General features: G+C 35.4%; 1 protein-coding gene across 1 annotated transcript in view; it reads right to left on the bottom strand.

Moving 5' to 3' along the window:
* Positions 1 to 22,171, bottom strand: part of ptprn2 (protein tyrosine phosphatase receptor type N2) — a 271,230-nt gene that overhangs the window by 30,113 nt on the left and 218,946 nt on the right. The window contains 2 exon segments of the mRNA NM_001128667.2: positions 3,143 to 3,355; positions 8,901 to 9,116. Of these exon segments, the coding sequence (NP_001122139.2) occupies positions 3,143 to 3,355; positions 8,901 to 9,116 (429 nt within the window).

The raw sequence follows: 22,171 nt of genomic DNA, 5'->3' as shown, positions 1-22,171 counted from the left end.
ACTGCCATTTCACCAGCATAAACCATAACTGGCAGGTGCACTCAAATTGTTCTCATCCTTCAAGTAACATATCAGAAGAGAAACAAATTACCAAGCAATCAGTTTACTTCTCCAGAGTGCTGTGAACGGACAAACGCCAAACCCTAAGTGGCTACATATGGCTGTTTCGAGAACAATTTGCTCTTCTCCAACATATATCTGACCTTCTGGACAAAAGCTTCTATATATTTTCCTCCAGTTTCAATTATGTTACAGATGATTGATGGATGGAGCATCTTCCTGTATGTGTGTGGGTTTCAGAGCCCATATGTAACAGTAACTCTCTCTATTTGCCTTCTCTAATACCACCTCTATTAGCAAGATGATGCGTGATTTAATCAGAGACAGAGGGATTTGGCACCTAGCCAACCATTTAATCACCGAGGTACTTCTCCCTGACAGACAGCAGACCCTTTTCTCTCCTTTCACACTGAAAAATCACTCCATCTCTGCTTTAAGCAATGTCAAATAAGCACTAAATACTTCAGGTTATTACAGGCTTTCAAATGGACACAAGCACACACACGAGTACACACAATAAACAAAAACCCTGTCTCTTTCCCCCATTATCTTTCACCATGTCCACGTAGCACATATGAATAATAAACACATGCTGCAACAGAGCACCGTGGCGCTGTCCATGGTTCTGAATCAGTGCTTCATGATCCTGCTGCAGCTATATATAATAAAAAGGTCAGATATCTGGGCTAAATCTCACTCTCTTAAAGCAAATGTCTGATTTAAGGTTAAAAATTTGACATTTAAATAGACAAACAATCGTTTATTTAAATAATGAGCTGAATTTGTATGTGATTTAAAAGCATTTTTAGAGATACTGAATGGACCTTATTGTATAGTCTTCTGACAGGTGGAAATAAAATATGCTGTACATATTTAAACAAGATGTATATGCTGTATATAAATCAAAGAGAAGGAGAAAAAACAAAGCTGTATGACTGTCTGTCAAAATATGACAGCAGAACGAAGGCCATTATAATGCTGGACAGCTCATATGAGGCAGGGCTATGGAGAATGCTTTCTCTAGCTTTGCTCTTATCTTTGAGGAGGGATGAAAAAAGATGCCTTATAGCAACCTGGCATACTGAGAGATTACGCTATCAGAATAGTTATTATTTCATAAGCCGTCTTTGATTGCACCCATTGAGAGACGGATAGTGTACACGTGTAAATCTCTTATACACTGCACTAGCTGGTATTGCAGTCGCTGCTTAGAGATCAGGCCTGAGTGAGAATTTGAGGTTTTTCTGCTGCACATCGACCCATATGGATTTGTTCTTGCCAATATCTTAGAGACCAGGGTGGCTTATAGTCAATAAAAGGCCAATATATGTGATATCACACAGTTTAAAGATAGTAAATATCACATGCTATGCTGGAATTATAACAGTTGAAGTCAGAATTATTAGCTCCCCTGATTTATTAGCTCCCCTGAATTATTCGCCCCCCTGAATTTTTCAACAGATTTCTAAACATAATAGTTTTAATAACTAATTTCTAATAACTGATTTACTTCATCTCTGCCATGATGACAGAAAATAATATTTGACTAGATATTTTTTAAGACACTTCTATACAGCTTAAAGTGACATTTAAAGGCTTAACTAGGTTAATTCGGTTAACTAGGCAGGTTAGGGTAATTAGGCAAGTTATTGTAAATGACTGTTCTGTAGACTATTGAAAAAAAATTGCTTAAAGGGGCTAATAATTTTGTCCTTAAAATAGTGTTTAAAAATGAATATTTGCTTTTATTCTAGCCGAAATAAAACAAATAAGACTTTCTCCAGAAGAAAAAAATATAATCAGACATACTGTGAAAATTTCTTTGCCCTGTTGGACATAATTTGGGAAATATTTAAAAAAGAAAAAAACCCAAAGGGGGCTAATAGTAACTTCATATATATATATATATATATATATATATATATATATATATATATATATATATATATATATATATATATATATATATATATATATATATATATATATATATATATATATATATATATATATATATATGTGTGTGTGTGTGTGTAAGCAAATAAAGATAAAGATATATAAACATAGTATAAATGCAAATCTACTGAATGGCTATGATAAATAATAAGGTATTATGTCTGCTTCCTGATACTGATAACACATATTTTTCTTTGTTTAACATTTCAGTCAGAAAGAAATGTATCTCAGACAGAAATGTATAATACAGACAGCAAACTATCAACGATGGAGAACATGTGTTCACCATATCCAAAGAAACAACCAAAAAAAAAAAAAAGAAAAACCAAACAATAATTTTATCTGCTGATATAAAATAGATCAATTATTACTGTTTAGAATGCAATGTGCATTTATACATCACAGTATTGACAGTAATCATAGCTTCTAGAGTTGTCTAAAAATGAATAGTCTCAAACACTTTTTATTGTCTCTAAGCCTATAAGAATAAACTGCCAAATCGTTTACCACCCTTGCTAAGTGTATAAAGATAAAGATGCTTTAAAACATTAATTACATTCTTATCACTGCACTTAGTAACTTCTGAAGTTTAAACAATACTTTGTAATTGTGTGCACTTTAGCAAACACATCTCTGCATAACAATACACATAGTTTTATTAGCTGTTACAAAAAAAAAAAAAAACAATAAAAAAACATCTCAATAAGGCCCATCCATTACAGTAAAACAATACACTAAATGAATCAGCTCAGTGGCTGTCTTTTGCTCCACTGCTGGATGTATGATAGATTCCCTGCTCGGTAATGAACACAACGCTACAAGGCACCTATCAGTCTTTCCTGTCGAAGCTGTGCTGAGATGAATAAAACAAAAGTTGGGACGAAATTAAAACAATCCATTGTGTCAGAAATGCCAGAGCCCATGGGGTTGTGCAGGCCCGTGCAGAACAAAACAAACCCCAAATTTTGAAACAAGTGACTGATGTTAGACTAAGGTACAGAGAAAACAAAACAAAAGCATGGGTTAGGATATCTACAGTGGTTATTTATATTAATCCTGACTATGACTGCAATCATATGAGGTCTTTATGAAGAGCATGAGGTGTTTAATATGTTGTGTTTTTTACCAGTATCATGTGTCCAGTGGAGATGTCCATGTTGGTTTGGGAAGGCTCTTCGCTCCAGGATGATGTGCTGCTGCGGGCCGAGGGACTCTGCATTGGTCCATCACTGAACTGTGAGGACACGCTGTTAATGCGTGACGTGTGCGATGGGTGAAACACCTCCGATCGCTCGCCTCGCTCTGATGTCTGCACCGCCATACGCTGGCGACAGAGATCCTATCGGGAAAGTGGACAAACATTAGTCTTATCTTTGAATACATTATCTGGGGCAACTCATGAAGCATTTTCTGAAGAGTAAAACCCATCAATCACTAAAGACACAGCATCAAAACAATACATATTTTGTTCTATATTATTAGTGGTTATTGTTATGGGAAAATGCACACAAAATAAACCAATACCGAATCAGGATTCAGGATCAAATAAAGTCTATCTCGACATTGCATCTGATTGGGTTCAAGAGACAGCAGACAACATATTACGTCACTGTCTGCTCAACAAGATGAGGTCTATCAGCTGCATTAACTCACTGACCCACCACTGGTGCACGAAATACAGAAAATGCAACCATGTTTAAACACTAGGTTACAAAAGAAACTATAATGAAGATGAATTTATCATAAACTCTTTTTAAAATGTGATATGTTTCTCAAATAAAGCAACTTAATTTACAAAATCAGTTAAACTGATATAATTTGCTCTCTCTTGTATAGTTATACTGCAGCATTGCTTTTAGTAGGGATGTAACTACATTCAGTTGAAGTCAGAATTATTAGCCCCCCTGCTTATTTTTCCCTTAATTTATTTTTAATAGAGAGCAGATTTTTTTTTAAACACATTTCTATACATAACATTTTTCATAATCCATTTATAATAACTGATTTATTTTATCTTTGCCATGATGACAGTAAATAATATTTGACTAGATATTTTTCAAGACACTTCTATACAGCTTAAAGTGACATTTAAAGTCTTAACTAGGTTAATTAGGTTAACTATGCAGGTTAGGGTAATTAGGCAAGCTATTGTATAATGATGGCTTGTTCTGTAGACTATTGAAAAAAAAATATAGCTTAAATGGTTAATATTTTTGTCCTTAAAATGGCTTTTAAAAAACTAAAAACTGCTTTTATTAGAGGCAAATTAAAGCAAATAAAACTTTCTCCAGAAGAAAAAAAACATTATCAGACATACTGTGAAAATTTAATTGCTCAGTTAAACATCATTTGGGAAATATAAAAAAAAAAAAAATCAATGGGAGGCTAATAATTCTGACTTCAACTCTATAAGCCAATAAATATAAATATAAATAAACTTGTTTCTAAGTTTCATTTCAAAAAAGCCAGCCAAATGCACAGTGCAAGGAAACATTTATATTTCTATTATCAAAACCATTTGCATATTGGAATTCACATATCTTCTTTATCACAGTAAAAAAAACAAACACAGTAATCCTTTCCTCTAGCAAAAACGTTTCTGAAGTGCAGACACTACGGTCTGTTGCATGTGATGTTATGCAGCAGCATGCATTTAAACTGGATCAATCAGCACAAATAATTCAGAATTCATAGTCATTAATATGTCAGGTCAATCAATTTCTTATCAGGCACATAAAATTGGCATTCAAAATAAGTGTTTATTGGCCACTACAGAGAAGTCAGATGAAATATTGTGCATCTCTTGTATTTACTGCTATACTCACTCTTCCCTTTGTCATTTATGGCTACATTTCCATCATCCATGTTATTATGGAGTTACAATTTTATTCCTTTAGAGATCAAGCCTGACTATTCATCACCTCATTCAAATCAAACAAAAAAGTAATCTGAAAGAGTAACAAACAGTCTGAATTTTTAAATCACATTCCCAAGGGTATCCACGAACATATCAAATGATTCCTTCAATGTTGAATCAGTTTTCTAATCAGCTGTAAGCGATTATTTATTGAATAGCACACAGAAAACACCTGACAGATTTCACTGAAGCCAGAGTGCAAAAAAAAACATGTCTTTTAATAGAAATAATTTGTTTTAAGACATTTTTTTTAGCTATTCAGAAGACTAGGGGCAGCTCTCTGCCTATCAGTCATTTTACGGGTTGGGTTTGATGTCATAAGAACTGATCTGATGGGGGAGGGATTTTGCAAAAGGATGGTGGGTAATCTGGTTATTTAAATGGCTAACAGCACTGTTAATAAAACAATTCAGACTACAAACAGCTAGTTATGATTTGAATCGCCTTACAAGATATTTTAAATTCATTCAGAGTTTCAAGTTATGTGGAATTTAAAAAAAATTGCATTAAGTTTTTGGTTAAAAATCCCAACAACAGTGTTTTAAAAACATTAGAAAGCTTCAGTTTTATATTGAGTGAAAAACCTTTAGAGAATTGTGCTCGATTGTGATTATCTCTGCCTTTTCCCCATTGCTTTACTTCCATTTTATATACTCAAAGGTGAAACAGTCACAGACAATTACTTTTTGAAGCAGTCGCTAGTCACAACAATATGACCCCATCTGAGATCAAATGTCGAACAGTTAAAAAAGCGCTCAGATAAAAAAATAATAAAAACAGAGCGAGCGAGTCTGACAGGAGGGTCAGCGAGAGAGTGTGGGGGTTGGAGGTGGAAGTTTAGTTCGTCTCACTAATGGAGCTCCCCAGTGAGGGAAACCAGGAGACGAGGTGAAGGGGGGCTAAACAGAGGCCACAGAGCTCTAAAACCAGCCGCAGATTAGAGTCCACCCTTACATTATTATCTCATCTGATGGCTACCGTGACTCAGTCTGACTTCAAATAAGTAAAACTGCAAAAACTAAATGTTCACTTCAGCCAGCACAATAAATAGATGCATTGGCTTTTCTTATAATCAGTGAACCGCTGGCTAAATTAATTAGGTGTGCATTTAATACTTTAGCATTCATTTAAATTGAAAGTGCAAAGAGCAAAGGAGGAGAATGTAACTAAAAAAATTAATTTGAGAAACAAAATTCAACATATGCTCAGGAATAGAGGTGAAGAATTGAGGGGGAGACAAGTGCCAAGAATAGGTAAAGATTCTGCAGAGGTGAATTAGCAATGAGCCAAGTCTTCATAGATTTGTTTTTAGATGTTCCTGGAAGGTAGCAATAAATTATCCTGTTTAGGAAGAGTTGAGAAAATCATTCCCTCATCCACGTACAGTGACAGCAAGCAACTTGACTTGACAGCATAAGTATATAAACTGCAACTAAGTGAATGAATTAATGCACATTTAAAATGAACATTTGCGCAGTTGTTAGAGGTTTTAGTTTCAACATAGTTGAAATATATATATATATATATATATATATATATATATATATATATATATATATATATATATATATATATATATATATATATATATATATATACTAAACTTTTTTATTTTATTAATAATGTAACAAAAGCCTAATACTAAAACTAGTACTATTGGCCTGATAATAGTGACACATTCCACAATGTGGAATTAAAGGGATAATGCATCCAAAAATGAAGATTCTTCAACATTTACTCTCCCTTCACTTGCTCCGAACCAGTTTGACTTGACTGTTGAACACCAAAGAAAATATTTTGAAGAAACCTATAACCTTTGACTTCCATAGTATTTGTTTTCCTACTATGGAAGTCGGTCGTTACAGGTTTTCAGCTTTCTTCAAAACATCTTCTGCAGTGTTGAACAGCGAAAGATTACATTTTCATTTTTGGTAGAACTATTCCTTTAATGACAGGCAAGATTGCATCAAAAAATAACTGCTTGAGCAACTAGGTAAAAAAAAAATGTAAAGAAATAAGCATTAGTTGAATAAGAACAAACCAAAATGCATCTCTGCTACAATTTATTAGAAGAAGTAAAACCAAAATCTTCTAAGAATCTTATTATATAAGCTATTAAGAGGGAAAACAAACAACTGTGAATATGCATGAGTGTGTTTGATGACGAAATTAGAATAAAAGTGTAATAGTGTGAAAATATGTGTGTGTGTGTGTGTGTGAGCAGGTGGGTGGTGGTGGTAGTATATCTACTCTATGTGTGTGTGTGTGTGTGTGTGTGTGTGTGTGTGTGTGTGTGTGTGTGTGTGTGTGTTTGATCTGCTAAAGAATGATTGCAGCAGAACTGATTATAATTGCATGTTTTTTTCTTTTATTAATAATGTTAGTAAAATTTTTAGTGTGTAGCAAAAGCCTAAGTAATACTAAAGAAAGTACTATTGGCCTTATAATACTGACACCTTCCATCTAAAATGTAAGATTCTTCATCTTTTACTCACCCTTCTAAACCTGTTTGACTTTCTTTTTTCTTTTAAGCATGAAATAAGATATTCTGAGGAAACCTGTTATCATTGACTTCTATAGTATTTGTTTTTCCAACTATGGAAGTCAATCATTACAGGTTTTCAACTTTCTTCAAAACATCTTCAATGTTGAACAGCAAAAGAGTGCATTTTCATTTTTGGGTGAATTATCCCTTTAACCACAGGCAAAATTGCATCATAAAATAACTGCTTGTGTCTGTTCCATGTTTGAGCAAATACAGGTTAAAATACAATCAATACATGCAATAAAATAAAGAACTAAGCATTGGGAATAGGAGCTAACCAAAATGTATTGTTGCTACACTTTATAAGAAGAAGTAAAACCAAAATCTTATAAAAAAATTATATTAAATAAGTTAATAAGAGGGAGAACAAACAACTGTGAATATGCATGAGTGTGTTTGATGACGAAATAAGAATAAAAGTGTAGTGTGAAAAGATGTGTGTGTGTGTGTGTGTGTGTGTGTGTGTGTGTGTGAGTAGGTGGGCGGTGGTGGTGGTATATCTACTGTATGTGTGTGTGTTTGATCTGCTACAGAATCATTGCGGCAGAACTGATTCTAATTGCATGTTTCTCTGTAAGAGTCCCTGTGCACAAGACTGCATTCATTCCAGCTACAGCAGTTGGGAAATCCCTTACAACTACACAGTAAGAGCCGTGTCTGCGCCTTTAATCTTATTCGCTTCAAAAAAACCACGTACCAACCTGGCAGATCTAAAGGGCCGAAAGCACTCGCAATACACTATGACACGACAACATAACACACAAATTAAAATCAATACAAAGTAATTAAAAGCCGAAATGAAAACATAACAAAAGGTGTCAGGATATAATGTGTGACTACAGCGTAATAATATTGAGAAACAGTGATTATTTTGCCACACTGATAGGGCCGACGTTTATGGAAGGGACTTCTCGACAAAGTGTGAGAGGTTTATTAAATATTGAAGGCGGGGGAGGAAGCCAAGCGCTTGCACCCTGCGATCCAGTCTCATTGAGTACAGCTGAGCCCAACACAAAATCAATAAGCCTTCACCGCAAGCCCTCCCTCCAGGAGCCGTGAAAGAAAGGTCAGACAACAAACTCATTTCCCTGCTAAAAAGGGCTCTGCCTCAATTAGGATTCATATTAAACACCGCTGTCGTGCAAGGACATCTGTGCCTGCTCCAATGGGTCGTAATTAAGGGAAAGAAGCTTTAAATGAATTCCGTTGCCTTTTTGTTAATGAGCTACAATCATTTCAGAACAATTAAACACCTTCAATACACCTGCTGATGATCACAAATATGTTACTCTTAAACAACTGGAAGTGAAACAGCCTCGGTACGGGACAACTTGTTCAGTATATTTCAAAAACAGGGAAGCTTTGTCATGCTAACATGTACAAATGAAGCGTGATTGGTGGAAATCATGGGCCTGCTCGTACCTGATAGGCTGCTGTGGCATCGTGGCCTGTGTCGTTTCCTAAACCGGCGAGCTTCTCCTTCAGCTTATGGTGGGAGCGATGGCGCAGGCAGTACAGAGCCCCCGACATCCCCAACACCAGTACAATGAAAACCATGGACACCACCACCAGAATCAAAAAGTTGCCTGGCTCCACTTGACTCTGTTTGACCAGGGGAATGTGGTTTAGTTTGCCCCTCTGTAATTAAAACAGACAAGAGAGAGAGAGAGACACTCTGATAAACATTGTGAACTGAATCCAAGAAAAAAAGATAATGTATAGTCAAACATTATATATACATTCTAAATAAATATTAAGCAGTTCAAAAATGTGAATGTTAATAAATATTTCTTGAAAAGGAAATTAGAAAAGTAGCATTTCTTATGGGACATGTAACACTGAAACATGGGATACAAAAAAAGTACACACACACACACACACACACACACACACACACACACACACACACACACACACACACACACACACACACACACACACACACACACACACACACACACATATATATATATAACCGCTGTATATGTTGTGTGTGTAGTGTGAAGCAGAGCTGTTTAAACAAAAATGTTTGCTAAAAATGAGCAATGATCCTAAATACACCTATAAAGCCTGCAATCTGCTAAAAATAATAATGCATTTTTAAATACAAAAAAAAAAACATAATTAATATAAAATAATAGAATAAGTTTAAACTACTCAAAACATTGTGAAAACTTGGTGCCTCCAAAAAATGTAGTAAACTAACTGGTAGAGCTTATTTTAAAACATCAAAATGATTTTGATGACCTTATTAACACTGTAACAACCGCCGTACTCATCACAATCTTAATTATAATTTAAATGAATTGCATAAATTTCAGATGAACCCAAATTATATGATTAAGAGTTAGCTAGCTAAAGCATGTGTTAATGCAACCATCACATTTTGCGCTTACATGACTATAATTGTAATTTATGCAGTTTAAATTAGTTTTTAAGCCCATTTTCAACTAAACAAGAGGCTTTACCTAATAAAATGACAGTCATGACAATTCAACATAACAGAAATCTCTGTAAATTGCAACATATGCCATGTATTGTATGTGAATTTGATAAAAACAAAACAGAATAACACTTCATTTCAACAATTATTTCACTGAAGAAAAGTATGCTATGAACTAGAAATCTGCTTATACTCAGTTCAAGCTCACCTCAATAAAAACGTTACATATTACATAACTTTCACATAACTTGTTTCTATAAAGTAAATATTTGAGTAAAAAACTTATTTCATAAAATTCATTTTTTAAATGTTCAGTTTTAAAGTATGTATGATCAATAAGTCATGACACATTTTTATATTACTTTAATGCATCAAAATAAGTTATTCATGCATCAACTTAACTAAAAAAGTAATTTGCTCTTGTTTTCATATGGCACAAACTATGCTAAGATGCTGAGTTTTTCCTCTTAATTGTTTTTAGCCAAACACATTGCTACGAATGCACCTCAAGCCGACATTTGGGAAGTGAAGGCCTGTGCTCTCTTGCCTTGGCAGGTTGAATCATGCCACCACAGAGCAATTAGGGTCGGTCCTCACTGTACCAGCTTGTTGCTAATTAGCCTCCAAGTCTTGGGTTTGGTCGGGATGGGGGAATTGGCCAAAACCTCCAAGTTAATAAAATGGGAGAGGGGCTAAGCCAAGGGGGAGCACCTAAAAGGTCCGAGCCCCGCAAACGTCCCACTGTAGAGGGGGTTGTCAGGCTTGTTAGCCCCTCGGGGGGAGGGCTGACAGCCGGGGCTAAGCTGCTGGGGGATTGGCGGCGTATTGTTTCCAAATGCCTTGTGAAACTGAATAGACTGAGGCCTTTAGAATGGGCTTCAGATTTTTTTTTAAAATCTGCCTTTATTTGCATTCAGTGCTATCATACCAATCGACTGATCACAGAATAAGCCATGCGAGCAAGCAAGATGTCAGTCAACGATTGATTTTTCTGATCAGTGATTTTCAGAAATACTGACCGTTTTCTGATAATCTGCTATTGCTGTTTTATTTTCTAAATGCATTAGACAACATTTAGGGCTGCTACACCTTGTATAGCAGGATGCAGCATCACATGAAATATTAAAATCACGCTCTAATTACATACGGCACTACATTTAATCACATACCTAAATCCCCCATACACTAGATACACATTGCTGAAAATATTAGCACCTAAATGTGAGCTTTAGCAGTTTCCAAGGATTAGTTTCTACTTTGTGTGATTGTGAGCTTTTGTTGCTGTAGAAATGGTTTGCTTTCCAGCCATCAAACGTTGCATGGAGAGTGTGTAGAGAGGAGAACGCATTCAGCTGGAATAGAAGACCCCCTCTCTCCTTCCCTCCATCCCTCTATAGGCTTAGCGCTCTCAATCGAATTACATGAAAAGATCTCTAACATGAAAAGCTGGCTCTGAAAAGAAAATTGTGCTTGGCTAAATAATGTCCGCAATTAATTATAACTAAATAGAATACACGCATTAGGCATTTGAGCAAGGAGCTGGAAAATAGAGCAAAAAAAGGAGGGAAGATGTAAAAGAAAAATTGAAAAATGTTGTCCTGCGGTACCCTATTCCTCTGCCGGCAATAATGCAAACAAATTGATAATGAATATAAAAGTCATCATCAAATTCATACATTTGTTAGTTATTTGGACATACATGATTCAGATTTTTTAAATTTATTTTGTACAAATAGTTGTTTAGCAAAAATAGTTGTATATTATGGTATATGCATGTAAATCAATAAATCAAAAATGATAAGGAAAAATTCCAAAGTCTACAATTATTATCATTAGAAAAAAATAATAAATAAAAACAATGTGACATGTATTCTCAAATTATGATCAGGATGCATAAACTGTGCATTGTATGTTGTAATGAGGAATTACCAAATTACAACATTCAAAAAACAAACAAATGTTGACTGTAGAAAAAAAATTGGCTGATAATTTGAATTGAAATAATGTATAAAATATGATCATATTCTGCAGAACATCTGATCTGAGTAGAAAACTTGCAAAGATACACTTTACACAAAAGCAGAGGAAAAAATAAAATGGGGGGAAAAGAAACAGGGGGAAAAGAATAAAAGGGAGGGAAAGAGAGTTAGAGAGAGAGAGAGTGAGTGAGTGAGAGAGAAAGAGAGAGAATCCTTTATGCCTTTATGGTTTTGCTCTTCTTTAGGGAATAACATTGGACTTGCAAATTTTAGAGTCTACTGAAAATCCAGACAGGTTCAAATCAAGCTTTCTTTCAAATATAGTACACTACAAAGGTCCTCAAATTCTTAATTGAAGTAGAAATACAACAGATTATGTTGTAGTGTATGAATTTTTAAGGTCTAAATAATTTGGCTTCTTTAAAAAGAAAGGTTAATTAAAAAAAATAAATATGATAAAACGACATAAAATCTATTTTCAATTAAATAAAAGATGAAAGAAAAACTATTTGAGTTGAAAAAATAATAGTGCAAATAAAAAAAAAATATATATATTTTCTTCTTTTTTCATATATATATATATATATATATATATATATATATATATATATATATATATATATATATATATATATATATATATATACATATATAATACTTTTTTTTGTATCCCATTCTTCAGTGTTACATGTCCCATAAGAAATGCTACTTTTTAATTTCCTGTTCAAGAAATATTCATTAACATTAGCATTTTTGAACTGCTTAATATTTTATATAAGAAAAAAAAAGAAAAATCGTTGATGGATGACATGCAGCTGGATTAATGTGTGTCTGCAGGGTCATCAGACATTGCTTATCTTATAGCTAATAAATCTATTGGCTTAAACTTTAACCAAAAGCCAAAATCTAAATCTCTATCTTAAAACACTTTAATTGAGATTTACTGTTAAATAAATAACAATAATAATTATAGTTATTATAACAATAACAAAGCAAATGTCAAAAATGAAGTAATGAACTTCTTTAGAAAACAGTTTTATTTAAGAAAGTGTGGTTTTTTGTTGCATTTAAGAGACAAACAGAAGGATTTTTTTTTTTTATTTGCAAAAGGACAAAAGGTAGATGGGTTTGAGGTATTAAAATTGAGGCAAGGGTTGGGTTGAGAGACTGCATGTGATGGGTAAAAGGTTGAGACAAGGGCCGCCCAGATATCCCTACACTTTTCCATGCACACACTAACCACTATAACTAAAACTACTCATCCGTGTCTATATATTTGAAATATGAACATAAATATTGAATACACAATGAACACTTGATACTGTAGAAAGGAAAAATCATAATTTAGATTCATTTACTTCAAACCTTATTTTAGAAAAAATCCCAGTTTAACTAAAATAAATAAATAAATAAAAAATACAAAAATGTAATAGCTGTGAAATAAATAGCCTACTGTTTGTCCATTTTAATGTAAGAACATATTATAAAACACCTTGCTATGATTATGTGGTGTACTGAACAAATAAAACATTTATTTGTAAATTAGAATTTTTTTATTAGCAAATATTTAAATGCAACATATAAATAAATTATATAATACATTTTACTACTCTTTTTTTAAGTTAACTTTTCTTGTAAATTATAAATTTGATAAATCCAGCATGTAAAAATTATTGCATTAGAAGTGCAAATTGTTAATTGTAAGCATAGAATAAAATACTCAATCACTATAAGTAATTAGAGTTTTTACACAATTATTCGACCAAAGAGCTAATTTAATTCTTTAGCAAGTAGCCTAAGTGGAACAATCGAAATAAAACGAAATGTAATAAAAATAAAACAAAGAAGTGGTCAATTATTTAAAAAAAAATCTTATAAACAATCCTAAATGTTCTTAATTTTTAGGTTGTCAATCCATCTACCTATTAAATCTTATGATTATTTAAATTGAACTCCAAATCATAATAAACTTGCGAAGAGCCATGCAGACCGAACACACACCGCTTTCAGTGCTATCGATTTCCCACAAGCGAACACCGATTCCTCCCTCCATAGAGGAGCAGCAAGATGCTTCTGTTTGTCCTCTCTACCATTTGCACAGCTCTTACCGCTATACTCTATATTGACTCGCGACCCATATATCAATTACATAACGATCTGCAAGCCATCAAATAGCACACTATGCACGCGCTTGCTTCAATCAGCAGAAGCGGTTTAAACGAAAAACGGGATGAAATGTGTCTTGCTGAAGCCCCCGCCGCGTACAGGAGTCTTGCAGGACAGTGTCACTCTCATTATCAGTCCAGATGCATCCGGATGCGCAATAAGTTTTAGGAGACGCTTAATGGCGCGCGTTACATTTATTTATCGACCATTAAACATGTGCTTCAACAGACTTCAAGAGCAGGTCCGGAGAGAGAGGGAGAGATGGAAAGAGAGGGAGAGAGATAGTTACCTAGTTCCATTTTCGGACAGCGCGAGAGATGCTCCTATTCCGCCTGATGTCCGATGGGCGACTGCAGCCTCCTTTTGCAATCCCGCAAGCTAAGAAAAGTTTTTAACCTCCTCTTTCACGTCCACCTCAACAAAAGACCGTCGCAGTGTTTTTGTTAACAGATGCGGATTAAAAAAAAACAGTTTGAAAGAGAAGAGGCAGCGAGGGAGAAAAAAGGGCGAGCTAAATAGTCCGCCACATTTCCCAAAGACTTATAAGAAGCTGCAGCGGGTTGTCTTGTCCTTTGAATGATCATGTGCGACTGAAAAGCCAGGCTTTTTTCACGGAGCCCCTCCTTATATTCAGCGGGCTCGAGTCGCTGTCTGTAGCACATGTCACATCCACTGGTTGCTATAGCGATGCCTCCACATGTTGCCCAGAGCGCGCAGGGCGCTAATCAGCGCGCAGGGTAAGAGGGCCAGCTTGAATGGACGGAGAGCTTGTCACTCATTTGTTCAACTATTCGGGATTTCTGTGCCTGCTGGATCGCTCGCGCTTGGATTTTCCCTAAGCGTTCTCCCACGTCTTTAACCCGTTATATCGCAATCAAAACTAATGTTGCAACGCCTACTGCCAACTACAGTCTGTGCGAACCAGACAGCGAAAGATGCTCCAACGACCGACCACTGCCTACACCGACCCGTACGTCGCTACAGTAGTCTTGCACATTAAAAACAAAACAAAATCAATAATAATAATAATAATAATAATAATCTACAAATTAAAACACACAGGAAACTATTAGATGCTGGATAATATTTGACATGCGCTCACTCATTACAAAAATAATATCAGGTGGAATCAAAAGTTGTTCACATTGATGCCATGGATGCCATTTATTTTGCTCCCTAAAGGAGCTTTTAGTGAAAAGAAACATTATTTTCATCTGAAGAACAATTTACCACCTTAAAGAACCTTTTGTTTGGAAATCCATTGACAGAGTAGGTTTTCCTCTTCACCGAGCTTAAATCCAAATTTTATTTTCTTGCAGTAATCAATTTTGTTTGCCAAATGCATTTTTTAGAAAGCAAAAAATGCTGGATTGTTGTAACCCATTTCCTGGAGATGGGTTGCAGCTGGAAGACATCCACAGCGTAAAAACTTGCTGGATAAGTTGGCGGTTCATTCCGCTGTGGCAACCCCAGATTAGTAAAGGGACTAAGCCGACAAGAAAATGAATGAATGAATGTTGTAACTCAACACTGGGTTAAATACGGACAAACCCAACCACTGGGTTAAAAAGGTGTAATTTAAATTGAATAAAAATGTTGGGTTTGTCAACATTTAACCCTACGCTGATATATAGCAACCCAGCAATTTTACACTGTAGTAGTAGTACAAGAAACAATATTTTAAGCGTCATGGTGGTGCAGTGGGTAGCACGATCGCCTCACAGCAACAAGGTCGCTAGTTTGATTCTTGGCTGGCTCAGTTGGCATTTCTGTGTGGAGTTTGCATGTTCTTTCCTTATTTGCGTAGGTTTCCTCCGGGTGCTCTGGTTTCCCCCACAAGTCCAAAGACATGTGTTATAGGTGAATTGAATAAGCTAAATTGGCCATAGTGTATGAGTGTGAATGCAAGAGTGTATGGGTGTTTCCTGGTGTTGGGTTAAAGCTGGAAGGGCATCCGCTGTTTAAAACATATGCTGGAAAAGTTGGCGGTTCATTCTGCTGTGGCGACCCCTGATTAATAAAGGGACCAAGCCGAAAAGAAAATGAATGGATGAACAATATTTACATCATTTTACTATATTTAAAATGATACATAAATAAATGTTTAAATGCATATAATTCTATTTATTTTATAACAAAATAGTTCAAAGAACAGAATTGGTGTATTGACTAAAACAGGAACTTATTTAGTTCTTTATAAAAATCTGAATTTCAGAGACTATTGTGTGGTTTGAGGAGGGCAACAGCTGCAGCGAGCAGAGAGGGATTACCAAGTCTAACGAAGAGAATAGAGAGAGGGAAAAAGGGAGGGGAAGGCTTGCTTGTGTACTTGCTTGTGTGTGTGTGTGTGTGTGTGTGTGTGTAAAAGAGAAAGCAATGCAAGCACTCAGAGTGGGAGAGTGTGTTAGAGCTATACAACATGTGCCCGTGAGGTGTAAGTGCCTGTTTCTGAGTGTGTGTGCGTCTATGGGATGGGGAAACTGGGGGTGGGGTCCCGTCAAATGCAGATGACGAGTCTGCAGAGGGGTCTTCGGTTTATCTTTAGTTTCAGCTGCACTCCTCCCTCCGTTGTCCCCTGCTTAGCCCTCTTTGTCCCACAGTGTGACAGCTGGAGTTGGCAGAAACGAAAGAGGAACAAATAAAGTGGTTCACCCATTCGAGAATCTGGAGATCAGATAAACACACCTCAGCGTGAGCACCGGCCAGACATACTTCCACCTTTAACCTCACCTCTCTTTATTTTTCTTTCTTGCTGCAAGAATCAGGGAGTGCTGTAGAGAATGACTTGTATACTGTATTATCTTCGACATGGACAAATGGTACACGAGTCCAAAAGCACAGATAACCACAGTGAGAACACATCCAACATTTGTTCCATCGTCATTTTTTTCTCTGTATTCACGCAATGATTATGTAGCTACCTTTTATATGTGTTTGTGTGATAAATACTTGCACAAATGGTACATCTGTGCCTTAATATGCATTGAATCATTATTTCACAGCTCGTACTGATGATGCATCTACCATTTGTGCAATTTCTCTTGAAAACAAAATCTGGATGACTAAAAACCTCACTTTTAATTTGTGATGGAATACAAAAAAAGAAACGTACTATATTTATGCAGTATTTAAGTGGCTTATACAGTTGAAGTCAGAATTATTAGCCCCCTTGTTTATTTATTTGTTTACTTTTACCCAATTTCTGTTTAATGGAGAGATTTTTCTCAACACATCTCTAAACATAATAGTATTAATAACTTATTTCTAATCACTGATTTATTTTATCTTTGACATGATGACAGTACATAATATTTTACTAGATATTTTTCAAGACACTTCTATACAGCTTAAAGTGACATTTAAAGGCTTAACTAGGTTAATTAGGTTAACTACATAGGTTAGGGTAATTAGGCAAGTCATTGTTTAACGATGGTTTGATCTGTTGACTATTGGAAAAAATTAAAAACTGCTATTATTATACCTGAAATAAAACAAATAAGACTTTCTCAAGAGGAAAAAATATTATCAGACAAACTGTGAAAATGTCATTGCTCTGTTAAACATCATTTTAGAAATATTTTAAAAATAAAAAAAAAATCAAAGGGGGCCAATAATTCTGACTTTATATATGCTTATATATTGCTAATATTGTTAATTTCAAGTTAATCTGAAATGCGCTAAGACTATTTCAAAACTTTTCTCATTCATTTTCACCTATAGCGCATTTCTTTGAACTGTAGGAGAACGCAGGGAAAACATGCAAACTCCAAACAGAAACGCTTACTGACCCAGCTGGGGCTCGAACCAGCAACCTTTTTGATGTGAAGCGACAGTGCTACCCACTGTGCCACCGTGTCACATACTATTTTAAAATTACTTTTATAATGTAATTAATGTCAAGACAGCCAATCATGAATAAAGGGAGCACATTTATGAGTTTGTGCTAAATGTGAAAGACATATAAAGTATTTCTGTTTGTTTTATACTTGTTTCATTTTTTCTAGACATTTTAAATATTATCAGAATTACGCACTAATGCAACTCTATCTGTGTGCGTTTTTCTTCAACAATTCAGTTTTGACAGTGTGACACCCAAGTTTGACTTATGATTAAAAACGCTACCATTTATGATATATACCTATGCTCACCAGCAAATTTATACTGTGAACCTGTTTGGCTGCTTGATAACGTAAACTTCTAATTAGCCAGTAACATGAAAGCAACGTAATGCATTTGCACAGTCCGCTAAAGTTCAAGTCAAATAGGACAAAACGATGATCGGGATTTTTCACATGCAATCATCTTCTGGAAAAAGAGAAGTGAGCAGCAATTCTGTGTGTGAAAATGCTTTGTTGTTGGTCAGAGGAAAATGATCACACTGGCTTGAGCTGATAAAAGGGCAACATAACTAAAATAATCACTTGTTATACGCAAGGTCTGCAGAAGAGCATCTCTGAACACAAACATGCTCAGCCTTGGCTCAGTCAAAATAGCAGAAGAGCACCCCAGTGCCACTCTTGCTAGCTAAAAACTATGATTCACATAGACTCACCAAAAGTGGACAACAGAAGATTGGCAAAAAGTTGCCTGTTTAGATGAGTCTCAATTTCTGTTGTGACATCTGGATGGTAGGGTCAGAATTTGGTGTAAACAACATGAAAGCATGGATCCATTCTGCCTTGCATCTATATGTCTGTAATAGTGTAGGGGTGATTATCTTGGCAAAGTTTGTACTAACTAGCAACTGTTAGACACTAAAGTTTACATGAAGATTATTGGTGACCATATGCACCTTGATAATAAAACCAGGCTCATTGGAAATAAGTGCCTCAGCCTACATACTTGCTTCGAGTACATTCAGTTGCACATTTTTGATGACAAATCCACTAGAGGGCTCTGTCTACATTTTTTTTAAAACCAAAATGTTTTACCTGGTTTCTGTTTCAGATAAATATCCTTCTTGTACATGACCATGAGAGGCAAGGCTTGTCATATAGATCACCTAGACAAGTAAAGCACAAAACCTAAGCCTTTCTTTAAACCCTAACAATTCTGTGTCAAATGTCAATGTCAAAAAGCTCAAATCACTCCTCACTGATTTCTACAAATTAACAATGAGATCACTATTTCAATCAAAAGGCCCCCCCAGCCACAATAACTTAATCCAATAGAGAGCCTTGAATGAAAGATCTGCAAGATGGACCAATGGTGGAACAATGCTACCAACAAATCTGCAACAACCCTGTGCTAGGCAATATAGACCAAAATCTCAGAGAAATGCTTCCAGACTCTTGTAATATATACCACAAATAATTTAAAAAGTTCATTCATTCATTCATTCATTCATTCATTCATTCATTCATTCATTCATTCATTCATTCATTCATTCATTCATCTTTGGCTTTTTTCCCTTATTTATCAGGGGTCACCAAAGTGGAATGAACCACCAACTATTCCAGCATATGTTTTACGCAGCGGATCCCCTTCCAGTCACAACCCAGTACTGGGAAACACCCATACACATTCCCACACTCTCATTCACTACAGACAATTTAGTTAATCCAATTCACCTATACTGCATGCCCTTGGACGGTGGGGGAAACTGGAGCACCCGGAAGAAAGCCACACGAACATGGGGAGAACATGCAAACTCCACACAGAAATGCTCCACACTGGTCCAGTCGGGACTCAAACCAGCAACCTTCTTGCTGTGAGGTGACGGTGCTAACCACTGAGCCTTTGTGCTGCCAATTAAAAAGTTTCTTATGGCAAAAATGAGATTGAAGAACTAGCAAGGCGTCTTTAATAAATTGTGTGCAAGTATAAAACTATTTATTATTGCCAAAAACTGTAAATGATTTTCAATTACAACATTAACATAATTTGTAGCTAAACCAATAGCTACAGTGCCAATCAGTGCTATGAAGAGACAGCACTGCAAGCCTTCTGGCTGTAAAGAGTCCTGTGGTGACTGACGAACAATTGTACCATCACTTGATGTGCTCACTTAACTGTACTGATCAATCTTAACCACAGACTGCAGAAGAACAGAGTGATGTTAAACAAGCATCTGGAAAGAGGGTGAAGTCAGGCAGTCTAAAAGCATGCCTCCAACCATACTCACAGATGGAGCCATCTGTCTGTATCTCTCCTCAAGTATAACCTGAGTCTCAAATGTAAATGCTTGAATAGGGCATGGTGAATGTAAGGTTTACATGTGGTCAATTTTGAGTTGGAAGAGAATTTGCATACCTACTTTCAATTTCCATAACTTCTTTCTTACACTTGAAAATAATTGCATCTAACTGTCAAACCCATGGACGCGCAGTGGGTAGCGCTGTCTCCTCACAGCAAGAAGGTCGCTGGTTCATACCTTGGCTGGGTCAGTTGGCATTTCTGTGTGGAGTTTGCATGTTCTCCCCGTGTTTGTTTGGGTGTCGTTCGGGTTCCTTGTTTTTTCCCCACAGTTCAAAGACATGAGCTATAGGTGAATTAGGTAGGCTAAATTGTCCGTAGTGTATGTGAGAGAATAAAAGTATATGGGTGTTTTCCAGCACTGGGTTGCAGCTAGAAGAGCATTTGCTGCATGAAACATATGCTGGATAAGTTAGCGGTTCATTTTTATGTGGCGACCCCAGAATAATAAAGGGACTAAGCCAAAAATAAAATGAATGAATGAATGAATGTCAAACCGATTGACGTGTCTAATCTGTCTTCAAATGTGACAGAACTATATATTTCTCAATAGGGAAATAGATTTTTGTTTTTGTTTGAAAGATTGCAATTTCATCTAGTTTTATCATGGTTTGTGCCCTTCATTCATACACAAAAGTATAAATGACTAGCAACAACACCCTGTTTAATGAAGGATTAACCAAACCTGATATTATGTGTTTTTATAATACTCAAACTACCATATTAAAAGCAAAACTGTAAATCTAAATGTAACTGGCATTTGAATAGGTAAACATTTGAACAGTCACTTAAATATTTTTTCCAAGATGACAAAAAATTGCCTTTCCCGATTGTTAAAACATACAATATTTAAATTCTCAGCCAAATGTAACCTACAATAGCATTTCAGTGGTAAGAATACGCTCTTTTGGGTTTTAAATACGTTAACTAAATAAGAAATCATTTATCTAAACTTCAGAAATTTAAGGAAATTATGCGCCAATGAAATCATGATAAAAGGTTTTTGGTTTTTGTTATCAATTTAGTTTGATACTTTAAAACCTGAGAGATTCTAAAGCTGCATCTAAACATCGCTTGTTCAAACAGTTACTATTTTCAATATGTCAAAGTATGCGATAAAGTGCACCTCATATACGCTGTATACGCTGGACTGAAATCATTAGTTTCAAATCATTATTTTCACAGTCTGCTCAAGTCAACAGACAAATAGAACAAAAGGGATCAAACTTAGTCAGCACAGACCATAAAACAAATAAGACACATTTGATTTCAAAAAGAAAGAAATTTTAAAGTTATAAAACACTTTTGAGTCTGTTTTATGTTATAAAAATGTAGCTTTACCAAGCTTAGCAGGCCAGGCTAAGCAGATGTAAACAAAAGACTATTGGCTATTTGTAAAAGGGCAGGGGTTTATCAATGTGTCCAGTTCTGTCTACCTCCAGCTGAAATAGAGTATATGCACAGTTAGTGTTTTTCAGTCAATATAAAAAGAAACTTCCAGTGAAAGCTTAATGTGACTATTTTTTTAAATTTCACATGGTTCCTTTAACAGCATTGATGTTGTAATATAACTACAATACATTTAGTTAAATAGATTTAAGCATTCATTTAGATGTTCAAGTGTAAAATGAGGTGAAAGACTGTAACGGCTAGCGTCGTCAGGATCAGCAGGTAAGTGAAGAAACTCCATTGAAAATACTGGGATAAATTAAACTGCCATATTTTAAAACCATGGCGGGGGATAATGGAATTCAATGCAGTGCTTCCTGTCCGGTCTAAGATCCACTTTATATTGTATATCTATCAGGTGGTGAAGATCACTGATTTTTTAAGAAATCAGACCTTAAAGGTGGCATGATTATAAATAAAAGACGCTGAGCGCTGCGCTGGCTGGCACAAATGAAAACTCT

Source organism: Danio rerio, chromosome 7, assembly GCF_052040795.2.
Source record: "Danio rerio strain M-AB ecotype USA chromosome 7, GRCz13ab, whole genome shotgun sequence".
NCBI classification, from domain to species: Eukaryota; Metazoa; Chordata; class Actinopteri; order Cypriniformes; family Danionidae; genus Danio; species Danio rerio.
This window is presented reverse-complemented; position numbering and strand designations above follow the sequence as displayed.